The following is a 13,845-nucleotide window of genomic DNA, read 5'->3' as shown; positions in this document are numbered from 1 at the left end:
ATTCAGTCTGGGCCTACTCTTAGGATACATGAAAATCCTGGATGCTAATGACCTTTAACAGAGAACTCTTTGACTCTATTATTTAGTCTTTTCTTCATATCAGAGATCATAGCAAACACATTTATACATACACACTGATCACATATCGTCTAACTATGGAAAAATAACTTGAGGATGATTTACAGATTGAAGTAATGAACACGTTGGGCAGATTTGATGATGTACACGCCATTGACGCTAAGAGGCCAGTACTGGGTATGATCTATAGATCGGCAAAGCCCAAAAGCTCAGTATCGCGAGATCTCCTTCAGGAAGCGAAACCTACGGGAAGCGTTTCCAGTGTTTACAACGTGCTGCTGAGAGCATGGCCGCGCAGCTGAAGGTAACGTGCTGTGTATTTATTCTCTGCGTTATTCCTGCTCGTTAATCACCACTCCGGGGTTAAAAGCAGAAACGTAGTTCACTTAAAAGCGTAGAGTTTCAGCCTTCAGCGTTGTTTTAATGTCTGTTTGCTACACACGAGTCAAACCGCTGAAACACGTAAAGCAGAGGAGTTTCACACCGAAATAAAAGTGGATATAAATACTCAATTTTTTAATTTTTAATTCCAGTAAAACTGTAAAAGTTTAGCTTATAAATGTCCTGAAAATAAAAAAAGGATATTACATTAATACTGTAATTTCTGAGTTATGCTAGAACTGCATCACCCACTAAAACAGACAGTGGCGTTTTAATCTTAGCTGTTTTGTACAGTTCAGATACTGAGTTTGTCATTTTTCTATTCATATTCAGTTCATAGATCATAAATGTGTTAATAAATGGTGTGCTGTTTTCAGCTCTGATATCCTGAACATGTGATCAATTTGGCAGGTTTTCTTATTTTGCCAAATTTGTGTTTTAATATCACAGTTCTATCAAATCAAAGATATTTTTAATACTAGTAAAAATAAGTTATTTATAATATTAATTATGTTTGTTTTATATAATATATATTATTATTATTATTATTATTATTCCAAAAATTCCGTCCAACATCCATCTGAAATCAAGAACCTTCCTTTCCTTTTTAACTGTAAGCTCAGAGCAGCTGTTTTTAGCCATTCATTGGTTTTGATGGACAGGTTTGCAGTTTGCCCCGAAAACAGAGGTCACCTGTTTGTGTCAGTGCCGATGCATTTGGCCTTATCGCTAAAATCGTATGTTTGCTCCTTAATGTTGCCATCAGAAATTTTACAGGACTCAGCTAAATGAAGTGAAAGGAAAGCCCCTGAAATCCAGTAAACGCATATCTATCTTACAAAGACTGGGATTTTTTTTAAAGTTTTAAAAATAAGAAATAAGTAACTTATAATCCATTATTTATTATTATTCCAAAAATTCCATCCTCTCATTTTTAACTGTAAGCTCAGAGCAGCTGTTTTCAGTCATTCACTGGTTTGGATAGACAGGTGGTAAAAATGCAGTTTCCCCCTGAAAACGGAGGTGAAACGATTACCTGTGTCGGTGCTAGTTTTAAAAAAGATATTATTCAGACACCTTTTCTGAAAAATTTGTTTGCTTATTGCATAAACTCTAAATCTATTAGTTTGAATAAATATGTAATGTTTAAAGAATTTATAAATGCTTTTTAAAATCTGATAAATATAAATAATTTTACATTTTGAAAGTTTACTTTCAAAAGTTACCAAAAAAAAGTTAGAAAAAAGTTACAGTGATGAGATTTTAGGGTGACAATACTGTAAAAATGTATTTTGTATTTTTCTAGTTAAGGTTGGACAGCTTCATAAGAATGATCCATATATACACATATATGAAATTTGCCTTTTTGATATTAACTGTATTATAACTTTATTACGTTTTACAGTGTTAGCACTTCATTCTTGATGTTCTACAGCTTTCTGTCAATTTCAAATAAACTAAAATTAAGAAATGCTCTATATCACCGTGAGATTGCTGTCATATTGTCAAAAACAAACCTGATTGACGTCAGGCCGATGTTTACATTTGATGATGTATTCATTGAAATCCAGTTGAAAATGTTTAGGTGACTCTGGACTTGTATATACCTACATGTACTAAATTTACCTCATGTCCTGCCTGAATGATCTAAACAGGCTCTTTTTTTTTTTTTTTTTTTTTTTTTTGCATAGGAGCGGTTGAAGGATGCGGTGAAGATTCTGGGATGTGGCAGTGCCCTGTTCCTGGGCTACCTCACTGCATCTGGGGATGAGCGGTTCTATGCCAGCACCCTCATGCCTGTCATGCAGAAACTGGTGGGAGCGGAGACGGCTCATGTGATGGCCGTGCGCTTTCTAAGTCTCGGACTGGTGCCCAGAAACCGCTATCAAGACCCTCCCTCACTGGTCAGTGTGCAAAACGTTTGTATGTGTTTCCATAAAAAGCAGGTATTATTGAGATTACTTCACGTCTCCTTATGGTTTGAGGCCGTTTGGAACTTGGTGGTTGTGCTTCACTCTCTGGAGCCCTGCAGGAGACCGTGGCCTGTGCGGTATTGCCTGTGCTGTAAAAGACTCTGAGTCAGTGGCGCTGTTTTTATTTCACCAGGAGGTGAGCATAATGGGTCAAAGATTCAGAAACCCAGTAGGGATTGCAGCAGGCTTTGACAAACACGGAGAGGCAGTGGACGCTCTCTACCAGCTGGGCTTTGGCTTTGTGGAGGTGGGCACAGTCACCCCTAAACCACAGGAGGGAAATCCCAAGCCCCGTGTGTTCAGACTTCAGGCTGACCAGGCTGTCATTAACAGGTATGTGGACGTTTCCCTTTGAAGAACCGTGTAATGTCCCTGATGCGGAGAACAAAGTTTAGAGTTTTATATATATATATATATATATATATATATATATGTGTGTGTGTGTGTGCGCGCGTGTGCATGTCTGGGGGTTGGGGGTAAAGTCAACAGTCTTAATAGACCCAGTCCAGGTTAAGAGTCAGAATGGCTTGTGCATAGAAACTCGAGTGAAAGCAATTTCCTGACAGAATTGCTTAAAGCATCAGTATGTAGAATTTTACCTTGCAGTTACAACTTCAAAATCAAGTTCCTGCTCCACTGACCTGTATTAGGAAGACTACTACTGATATTGCTTATACTACGGTCAGGACACGCCAGGACACTGCTCATGAGAATGGCGAGTCAATTTCATGTAATATAGCAACATGTTCACTTATGCATCTTTTAGCTTGTAAGACTGTTCTAAGCCTGAATTCTACTTCCCAACTCTAGGGGGGGCCCAGGAGCAAGCTAATAAATTCTCGCATAATGCTGCTTTAAGGCCAAGTTAGCTTCTGTGTTGAATCAACGCGGGGTCTTTGCGCAGGGTCCTGCGCAAGTGGTTTTTCTTCCATATTCATTAATAATAATAGTTCATTGGTGTGAGGAATGGATCTGGGTTTTATGGTATGAGGGACTGGTGTAACCTTGTTGCCGTAACATTGTTCATTTAATAGTAACTTCACAGTTGGGCAGATGTTGACATGTTGACATGAAACTAGGCATGTTGTTAGAAGTAGTGTAGTGTGTATTTGCTTTGGCCTATAGCATTAAAGCCATGTTGATCCCTGCTGAAGCTCAAAGCTGTATTGAAAGGACAGTGGACAATGGGTGCAATCAGTGTTTCCTTGTGCATGACACTCATAAGCCAAATGAGTGTACAATTTATGGAAATGAGATGTTGTGAAATTGCCGTGTCAGAATTAGTAATATCTGATGCGGCCTCCTCTGCACTTTGAATAGACTAATGAGCCGAGTGTTTGGCTGCGGGCTACGTGGCTCGTATTTTAAATTCACAACTGTGAATTGCATGGATTCTCACTACATGCCATTGTCAGCCAAACCAGCAAGTCTTTTTTTAATGTATATTGGCTCCCTTCATTTGAAGTAAATGAGTGCTCTGTGTGTGAACGCTGAGGGTTTTGAATAGCAAATGGTCTCTTGGATACGCATACTGCATAGCATTTGAAAGTTCCCGTCCTGCCCCATGCACTGGACTCCTTTCTCTCTCTCTCTCTCTCTCTCTCTCTCTCTCTCTCTCCTCGTACTCAGCTACTGAGCTCACGTACAACTGTTTTTTTTTCCATCCTATTTTAGTCTATATTGGAGATCATGGCCTAAAGTAGTGGATCCTTCATTTGATTAACAGCACCAGAGCTGTTTGCTCCGCCTGCTTTGTGCCCACAATCACAATATTGTTGCACGTTCACACAGAAAAGAAAGACGTCAGCCAGGTTTTACATTAACAGCAGTCTAACAGAACCTTGCGCTCCCAAACAACGCTAAAAACAAGCCGCTAAAAACCACGTCACGTTTATTACATCCTGCTGCTCGCAGACGGAGATGTTTGCCCTGGGGAAAAACAGTGCTTGTGTTGTGTCTGTCACAATGGTATTCATCTGTTAATGATAATGGTGATCTTGGTCGACTGGTAAATGAGCGATATTGACAACACTGGCTCTGTATATATATATATGTGTGTGTGTGTGTGTGTGTCTTTCAGATACGGCTTCAACAGCTGTGGCCTTTTAGCTGTTCAGGAGAGATTAAAAGCCAGAGCAGGCACTCAGTCGGAACTCGCGAGAGGTAAACTTGAGAACATCTTCCTGTCCTCCTGCCTCGCCTGTGTCATTCTGGCTCTAATAGCTGCCTTGGCTCGTGTTGGAAGAAATTACAATCAAGGATGTTTTGTTTTGGTTTCGGCTGCTAACACTGTGAGCACTGACTTGGAATGAAGCCACGTATCAGTCACTTCACTTCGCTTCTTCAGTTAAATTAGTATCACTACGGACCACACTGTTCTCGCCGTCGGCGGCGCTGAGCACCTGTTCTTGTTCACTCGCCGCTTTTGTTCCCCAAGTCATTTGAATAAGCTGCAGTAGCGCTGACAGCAAGACGCGACTCCTCGGCAATAACACTGTTGTGATTTCTCAGCAGGCAGGCCGCTCGGCATCAACCTCGGAAAGAACAAGCTGTCCACCGATGCGGTGGCCGATTACCTGGAGGGGGTGCGGACCCTCGGCCCGCTTGCCGACTACCTGGTGATCAACGTCAGCAGCCCCAACACTCCTGGTCTCCGAGACCTGCAGGGCAAGGAAGAACTGCGCCATCTTCTGGAGAAGGTGCAGTAGGGGCCAGCTACGGAATGCTAAGACACAGCTGCCAATTACTCGGTGCAGCAGCTGGCGGTTGTTTTCTTAGCTCTTTGTCACTCAGCATGTTTCTCCTTCTTGTGATGTAATTGGGCAGCTGCGGCTTTATTTGCTTTTTCTGGGATGACATGCTGGAGTGCCGTAGGAGTCTTAGGAGTGAAGCATAGTACTGTATAGCAATAGTTAACTGTGTTGATTTTAGACATTGACATTGTTAGACATCATTGTTATTATCATTATTATTATTATTATTAATAATTAATTAATTGTTTTACATGTATTTTTTAGCATAATTATATAAACATTAATTATATAACATTACATAGAATAAGTATGGGAACTGGATTATGAGTTAAGGTCATTTAGGTCAGGTGGTTCGATCAAGAGAGTGGTAGGTGTGAGTACAGCAAGTGGGTCTTCGTTACTAAAGTCAGGTCTTTACCACATAGGTTTATCAAAGTGTGCCATACCTTGTTCCTGTCATTCCTGAAGACCGGTGATAATACAAATGGAGGACCTTCAGCACCTCTAGTTAATCTCCCCAGTAGTGGTCGCCCTTTAAAAACCATTTTAAAAGGCAAAGAAGCCTAGAGTAACATTGGAAGAACAAGGACGCCTCTCTGGCATTGTGTAATGTCAGTATGACATTCATACTACCTGTTAAGCTTGAGGATGGTAGTATCATGGTTTGTGGCTGCTTTGCTCCTTCAGGTCCAGGACGGGTTCCCATTGTTGATGGACCTATGAATTCTGGATTGTACCACAAGAAAGTCTGGGTATCTGTCCATGAACTGAAGCTTAACTGTAAAGGGCCATGCCGCAAGACAATGACCCTAAGCACATATATAGGTTAGTCTAGACCTTACCCCAATTGAAATGTTGTGGAAGGATCTAAAAGGAGCAGTTAATGCAAGGAAGCTCACCTGCATCACAGAGAAGTGGACCAAAATCCCTCCTGTTAATTGCCAGTTACCAGAAACATTTGGTTGAAGGTAATTGTTGCTCACCAGTTATTGAAAGTGTGTCTGACAATATTGTTGGATAATATTGCTCAGTATATACCATTTTTTAAATAGTTTAATCTAATCACATTTCAGTTGTATAAAATTGTATGCATTTCATATAAAAATATATCATAAATATACGTGTAGACATGCAAAATATAAGTTTTATTGTATATCCATATATTCCATATATATATGTTTTATGAGTTTGTGTTTGTTTGTGTAGGTTCTAAAAGAGCGGAACTCCCTGCAAGAGAAGAACCGTCCACCAGTCATGGTGAAGATTGCTCCTGATCTCTCGCAGCAGGACAAGCAGGACATTGCTGAGGTCATCACTGAGGTCAGTTATGTAAATGATTTTTTTACATAACTGATGTATGTGAAATGTGAAATATAATAAGGATAGAGAGTCATTGTATTTTGGTGATTGGTGTGCTCTTCTGTCCTAGCTTGGTGTGGATGGTTTGATAGTCTCCAACACCACAGTGTCCAGACCTGAGACCCTGCAGGACCCCAAAAAGAATGAGGTTGGAGGGCTCAGCGGTCAGCCTCTCAAAGAGCTGTCCACTTGCATGGTGCGGGAGATGTACACCTTGACTAAAGGTAATGGGACTTATGATACTATATCAGTTTTGAGATCTGTCTATTTTGCCAATGAAACCAAAATTACATTGGTTGTTTCTGAGGTCTCGAGTAAAAATACTGTGTTAAAAAGACATGCCACCATAACAGGATAGAAAGAACTAAAATGCAGATTTTTATTTGGTTAGTCAAATAAGCCTTCGCAAATTCTATTACTGATTCCCTCCCTTGTAAAACAATTCCAGCTTGAATAGTGCTTACAGCTTGGGTGAATCAGAGTAAGCAGCTGTTGGTGCTTGCTTGTAGGGAAGGTGCCTATTATTGGAGTGGGTGGAATAGCCTGTGGCCAGGATGCCTTGGAAAAGATCCGTGCCGGAGCCTCCCTGGTTCAGCTCTACACGGCGCTGGTGTACCAGGGTCCCCCCATCGTCAACAAGATCAAGAGGGAGCTTCATGAGCTCTTAATGTAAGTACACTTTGTATTAGTTATCCACAGGCTGTTCCGAGACAGTTCCCTTCCCTTGTTGTTTTTATTGTCTTTATAGTTTGAGACTTGCGTGAGGATGAGTTAAGTGACAGCAGTGAGTTGAAGACCTTATAAGCTGCATCATCACATTATAAGTGAAGCATTGTAATGTTCTGTTTGCAGAGCACAAGGATTCACTAGTGTGTCCGAAGCAGTGGGTGCTGACCTCAAGACTTCTGAAGGTGTGGCACTAGTGCCCACTCCTGAGAAGATCAGCGCATCTCAAGGCTCCAAATCTGCAGCAGTCGCACTGAGCTAGGGCCTAGAGCACTACCCACATGTTCTTCAACGTCCTGCAGTACTTGAACCCTGTAGACACTGGCCCAGGCTACAGCAGAGCGAATCAGGGCCTGAATCATACTCGTTTTTCTCCTTTAGGTGGTCAGACGTGCCGGTTCGGAGGCATCGCTGAGTTTGGTCTAAATCGGAACTGAAAGCCTTTAGGTAGAGGCAATTGATCGCTGCTTGGACTTCAAGGAAAAACATCAGCTCCATATCTGACGTGGGAAGAAAAATGTTTTGATCCGATGTGACTGCCTGTCTAAACAAAGTCTCCCTGTGAGCTTAAGTAGCAGGGTTGAGGAACCGCAGTGGAACACATACAAACAGAGATGAGGATCGACAGGATCAAGAGTCTCTTTCAGCAAAATAAGGGACCAACCTTTGCTACTGTGTTGTGTTATGCCTTGTGTGTTAATAGATAATAATAATTATGGATAATGAATGGGTCATATAGTGTTACTGGTTTTGCTTTTTGGGTTGTCACCATTACAGAGAGTATAAGAATGTGAACAGTTTGCTAAGTGAAACAATTCCCAACAATAATAATGGATTATAGTCATATAATAAATAGTAATAGTGATCACAATTCTGGGTAATATGGTTCTAGACATGTTCAAGTGATTTAAAGGGGAAAAGGGCTTTGTAAGGAAAGGTGGGCTCCTGCCTAGGGATGTCCCACTCGATCCGATTCCACTCTCTTAACTCGAAGTGTCAGCTGATACCGATCTGATCTTTGTGTTTGCATAAATAATACAGCCACACAGTTTGGATAAGAGCCTATGAGCTGCTGATTAATACATTCAGTAAAATCTCTCCTCCCTGACCACTGAGATCCCATCTGAATTAGGATTAAATTAGAACAGTTCTTCCACTGCTCCACAGCTCAATGCTGAGGGCCTTTATACCCCTCTAGCCCACGCCTAGCATTAGGCATTAGGTGCCAAATGGTTCATGTTTATCTGCTCCAGAGAGACCTAATATACTTCTCAACAGGGACTAGACAAGCTGTGTGTCAGCAATGGATGCAACTTAAAGTAGCTAAATGCATTTATCAAAAGGGGTGTCCAAAAACATCTGGACATACATAATGCATTTAAGGGGGAAATGTACTTTTAGACATTTAATAGTACTTAAAAATTGTATAATAAAAGAAAAATGTAGATATTTTTTACTTTCACTCAAGTACTGTTCTGCTTCATATTTTTAATTAAATTTTGTCGCAGAACAAAAATGTTAATGTGAAGACAGTCTCTCTGTACTTTTTCCACCCTGATCATGGCCGTAATCTTTAGCAGAACAATTCAAATGAACCCATTCAGCTGTAGTAATGACAAAATCTGGGTGCTTTCAATGACAAGTCAGTTTCTCCATCAAACACGTTGATAAACATTATGTAATCCACATCATCTTCAGAAGCCTCTCATACCGGCTCAATTATGCTGAAAATCATTTTACAACCTTGCTAGAAAGCAATTTCCAGAGTTTTCCCCTTCCTTACCACAGTGTGATTGGTCTTTTACCAACCAGCAGAGAAAATTGTTATTTTTAAGATGTCACGCTGTTTGCTTCCAACAACGTTTCCTCTCTTTTCTTCTCGGCGATGAACATTGAGTTTTTTCACAAATAGCCTGCAGTCACTGAGTCACTTCAGTAAGCGGTTCTTACCTTTGTCAGTTCCCTCTATCCTTTCTCTGGACCAGACTGGCAGCCAGGGACCTCTGGCAGATTGTTACTGTTTTACAGGAGGTCGGCAGGTCATAACAGCCCATGGAGAATTAGAGAGCAGACGCAGAAGCGGTACCATCAAACGCCTCTCTGCCTGAAGCAGATGGTGACGGTGAGGAACGTATGTGTGTGTCTCACAGGTGGACAGAGACCATGACCATGTTTCTGTGTATGCTGCCCTGGGGTTCACTATTGGTTATGCAATGCCATGCATGTTAGAGTTACATAAAAATAGAGGAGATGAGCTGATGAAATGCTTGTCAGTATTTTAGTCCCTTTTCAATAGAATGTGTTTCGTGAACTGATACATGTACAGTAAATGTATTCCATGAGTTTCTAGATACAATATGTATTTTCTCATAATAGTTTAGCAACAGTTCTCTAGATTACCTTGCCAAGGTCAGTCATAACCTAGTAATAGCTCATCCCTGAGGATTAACTGACTTGGAAGCACATTAAGTTAATACAGTAAATGTACGAAAGTATTGGGACACCTTCTTATTCATTATTTCTATTGAAATCAATGGTATTAAAAATTAGTTTATCCTGCTTTTGTTGGATTAACTGTCTCTACTGTCCAGGGAAGACTTCCTACAAGATTTTGGAGAAGCATTGCTGTGAGTATCCGATTGCATTTAGCAACAAAAGCGTGATTCACTGTGTATAAAGATGGAAAAATGTTGCATATCGTCTTTGAACTACTTCTTAAAACAGTTTTCAGCTTTGTATGTGAAGAACAGGAAAAGAGATCACCTACAGCCTTTGCCAGGTTAAAATTAGCACCGGTGGTGCATTTTGCCCTCTGTAGCCATAACAGTGTGTGCTTTTGGGTATAAGAATTAACAGCACCGAAATAGACGTCTCTGTGAGCTGTGAAAGCAGCCTTGGAGATCTTGTGGACGTGTTCCCAAGGCCTGTCCTGTTCTCAGCTGACCTCTCGCCTCTCCAAAAACTCTCTAGCTCTTTCTGCTTTGCGACTCTCACCTCACACAGGCTGCTGGCCCCCGGCATGAGCCGAATAAATGTACACAAGATTGGCGATCAGCTGCACGAAAGCTGCGCCCTGTGTCATTGCGGGTAATTGGACATGATCTTTGGTGTGCTTACATACTGACACATTTCCTGAAGGGGCTGCTGTGTCTCTGGCCCCGGCTGCCTGTGACCGGCGGGCAGCCGCAGACGCTCTCCAAATAGACCCCGGCGCGCATCAGCTGTCGAGCTCAAGCTCTGGCCCCAGGCTTGGACACTTTGTACCCAAACAGGACTTGCACACAGAGCCGCTGTCAACAGAGACGGGCATCGGATAAACAAACGTCGGACAGCTACCCAAATGGCCACAGCCCTGTCCATCGATTGTTCTGAAGACAACAAGCTAATTTGTTGGTGACGTTGTCGTTAATGATTATATTAGCAATCAAGCAAACTTTAGATTCCGTAATACTTTATCAGAGTATTAAGAACATATAGTACATATAACTCAATGGACAAAAGTATTTGGACACCTACATATTACACCTACAGGAGCTTTTCTGACATCCCATTCTAAATCCATAGGCATTAGTATGGCCTTAGTCCCCCTTTGCAGCTCTAACAGCAGCAGGTCTGGAGCTCTGCAGTTATTGAGTCAGCAGAGCGTCTAAGACTTTTCTGCACTACGCTCTGAGCTCAGCACTCGGCCTTAAAACTTTAAATGGTATGCCACTCTGTGGCTGAGCTGCTGTGGTTCCTAAATACTTCCACTGTTCAAAAAGACCACTCACAGATGGACCTCTCTGAGATGGGCCTTTGTTTATGTGCTATGCAGGGTCATTGTGGTCAACTTTCCCTCAAAAAACACTGTGTGGGTGTTTAAATGTGAAGCTGCGGGTGCAGTGTGCGGTTAGCAAGCTGAGGAGATCATAGCCGGTCTGCTGGGTTAACTTTTAGCCTAGCACCTACTTGCTTAGGCATTAATATGGAGCTGGCTAGGGGCTTGATTTTATACACCTGTGCCAATGGGACTGAATGAAACACCTGAATTCAGTGATTAAGAGGTGTGTCCCAATACTTTTGTCCTTATGATATATCTGCCTATTCAGTGTACAGCAGTATAGCCCCACCCACGGATGCAGAAATTTGTTTGTGTTTCAGCCCAGACGTGCATTTACATATATTTCAATCTTAAAGCGGCGAAGAATGTGTTTATTGAGTTAGATTTGATTTCATTGATTTTATGTTATGTACAACTTTAATTGTAAGTGTAAAATGCTCAGATGTGGTTTAACAAGCCTATTTACAACCCTGTTATGTCACCTCCAAATGCAAACACACTGATTGTTCCTTTACAGAGGGCTTGTGGGAAAAAAATTATAAGCACTGCTTTTATTGTCTGGTTTCCATCACCGTAATGGCTCACTAGCCTAGCCTAGCCTAGCATTGTTTTTAGCACTGTAACATAATCATTGTAATGATATTTTGTTATTTGTGTTATTCCATAGTCTCACCAGATAGTGTTGCTGTCCTCTCAGTGTCCTCTTGGCACAGTTGAGCCTAACACCTGCTCGCTTCACCGGCCTCCTTGAGATGGACCTCTCTGAGATGGGCCTTTGTTTATGTGCTATGCAGGGTCATTGTGATCAACTTCCCCTCAAACTGTGCAGCTGAAGAGCTTGTGGGTGTTTAAATGTGAGCTGAAATGGCTCTTGGCTGTCTCTGTCATTTTGCAACTGATTCCTAAACACTAGTACACACTGGGAGCAGTGTGTGGTTAGCAACCTGAGGAGATTATAGCCAGTCTACTGGTTTAGCTTTTAGCCTAGCACCTGCTCGCTTCACCGGCCTCCCTGTGATGCAAAGCTTTCTTGGCTTTCATGCAGAAAAATGAATAAATAGATGTGCTAATCGGGCTGGATTTTAATAATGAGCATTATTATTACTCCAAACTTAAACAAGTTTTCTTGAGTCTGCTTGAGTTTCATCATGTAATTGGGAAGGCCCTGTTAGCAGAGCTAAATTAGTCTTGGGTCAGCACAGTGCTTGGCCCCCTTTTGGCATTTCCGCTCTTCCTTCATGGACTCCTACTCTTCTTTCCTCAGCTAAACTGAAACATACTTACACACACACACAGACACATAACCTGAGCTTGTAAACAGAATCTCATCCTCAAACCTAGCAGCTGCTCGCTTCCAGTCAGACGGAGCAGAAATAATTAAATAATATATATTTTTGACTCTCTCCAAAAAAACTCTTTCCCAGACGAGTGAACGTAAAGTACCTTTCGTGTTTTTAAAATTTAAATGGCCAGCGGAGGTGAGAGCAGATTGCCCCCTCTCTCCTCCCCACATGTCCTGACGTGCCACAGGCCAGCGAGCAGAGCCGTGCTAAAGCTGGCATTTAGGATCCCCTTTGATCCGGCCCAGCAGGAACCCTTCGCCCTATCTTACCTTCCCTGCATGACATTTATCAAAACACTGCTTCAGAGTCAACACGCTCACACAGATCTGGTCAAAGTAAAGCTTTTGGATACTCTCTGAGATGGACCTTTGCTTTAGCCTGCTTGTGAGTCCCAGGGCTGCAAGTGGTGGTGGGCCCTATAGGTCCAGTTTAACATAACACAACTGTGATTTCGCCCAACTGAGGTGGACGACTGCTAGCAAACATCGTACCACATGCCTCATCCAGAAACTGGAAACACACCCTTACACATTACACAGCTTACACTGTTATAAACTCTACCTAAGAATGCACTTTTGTTGATCCCATTCAAACCAAGCCAGCCTTTAAGTCTCACACTTGTCTTTGTTCCTTTGGGGAACGTCTGGGTTTTATTGGTTATAAATCAGACCGGTGAGTAGCTGAGCTACATGACGGTATATGGAGCAACTACAGCTAAAATGTACATGAGCCTAGCAATGTAAATCAGTCACAGAATGCCAAATTTCTCTTACTGTGTTATCATCATGTCAGTATTTCCACAGGCCAATAAAGCTATTAACTAAACCACCAAGTGCATGTGATATTGTCAACGACACGTCCAACATATGATTTATGAAACCCTCAACCTTTGTTGGCTAGCTCACACCACCAACATCAAGTGAAAATGGACATTTACTCAGAAATGAACTTATATATAAGGTGCAGTACAGCTTATGAAGTATAGTTTAGAACAGGTATATGCAGGTGACGTCCCAGGTGGCAGGAGTCACTGCGGCCCCACCAACTGGCGGCGTTAGCGTTTAGTGTGAATGCTGCTAAAACACAACAATGGGAAAGAGCTGTTGTGCGATTGACAGTACAAACAGATTCAGCAAGAATTCGGCCTGCCGAAAGCTCAAGAGAAGACACACTAATGAGCTGCTGCAATTCTGTAATTCAGGCATGTGAAACGTGTGGGAGATCGCTGTTCGATAAAGTCAGGCTCTGAAAACAGGTGGGGAAAACAAGCCCACCATAGTTGCGACTTTAGCGACATCCTAAGTTTGTTTAAAAGGCAGAGCTAGAAAACCTGGATGAGGCAGTGGAAAACACTCCTAGGACCATTCACCTGACTCTCAGATACGAAGCTTTATCCTCTAAACATGTGTGAT

General features: G+C 41.9%; 1 protein-coding gene across 1 annotated transcript; it reads left to right on the top strand.

Moving 5' to 3' along the window:
• The first annotated feature begins 334 nt into the window (after positions 1-334).
• On the top strand, positions 335-8,135 carry dhodh (dihydroorotate dehydrogenase). The gene is made up of 9 exons (XM_072660874.1): positions 335-382; positions 2,151-2,363; positions 2,566-2,765; positions 4,513-4,595; positions 4,944-5,131; positions 6,392-6,505; positions 6,615-6,768; positions 7,054-7,213; positions 7,397-8,135. The coding sequence occupies exons 1-9, from the start codon at positions 365-367 to the stop codon at positions 7,530-7,532; spliced, it is 1,266 nt and encodes a 421-aa protein (XP_072516975.1). The 5' UTR covers positions 335-364; the 3' UTR covers positions 7,533-8,135.
• The last annotated feature ends 5,710 nt before the right edge of the window (positions 8,136-13,845 follow it).

Source organism: Salminus brasiliensis, chromosome 17 (genome assembly GCF_030463535.1).
Source record: "Salminus brasiliensis chromosome 17, fSalBra1.hap2, whole genome shotgun sequence".
Lineage (NCBI taxonomy): Eukaryota > Metazoa > Chordata > Actinopteri > Characiformes > Bryconidae > Salminus > Salminus brasiliensis.
The sequence above is the reverse complement of the archived record's forward strand: the minus strand, read 5'-3'. Positions and strand labels throughout refer to the sequence as shown.

Excerpts from the sequence above, each read along its gene's own strand:
- dhodh (XM_072660874.1), top strand. Across the intron at positions 2,766-4,512 it reads GACCAGGCTGTCATTAACAG|ATACGGCTTCAACAGCTGTG; the intron begins GTATGTGGACGT and ends TGTGTCTTTCAG. Across the intron at positions 6,769-7,053 it reads GATGTACACCTTGACTAAAG|GGAAGGTGCCTATTATTGGA; the intron begins GTAATGGGACTT and ends GCTTGCTTGTAG.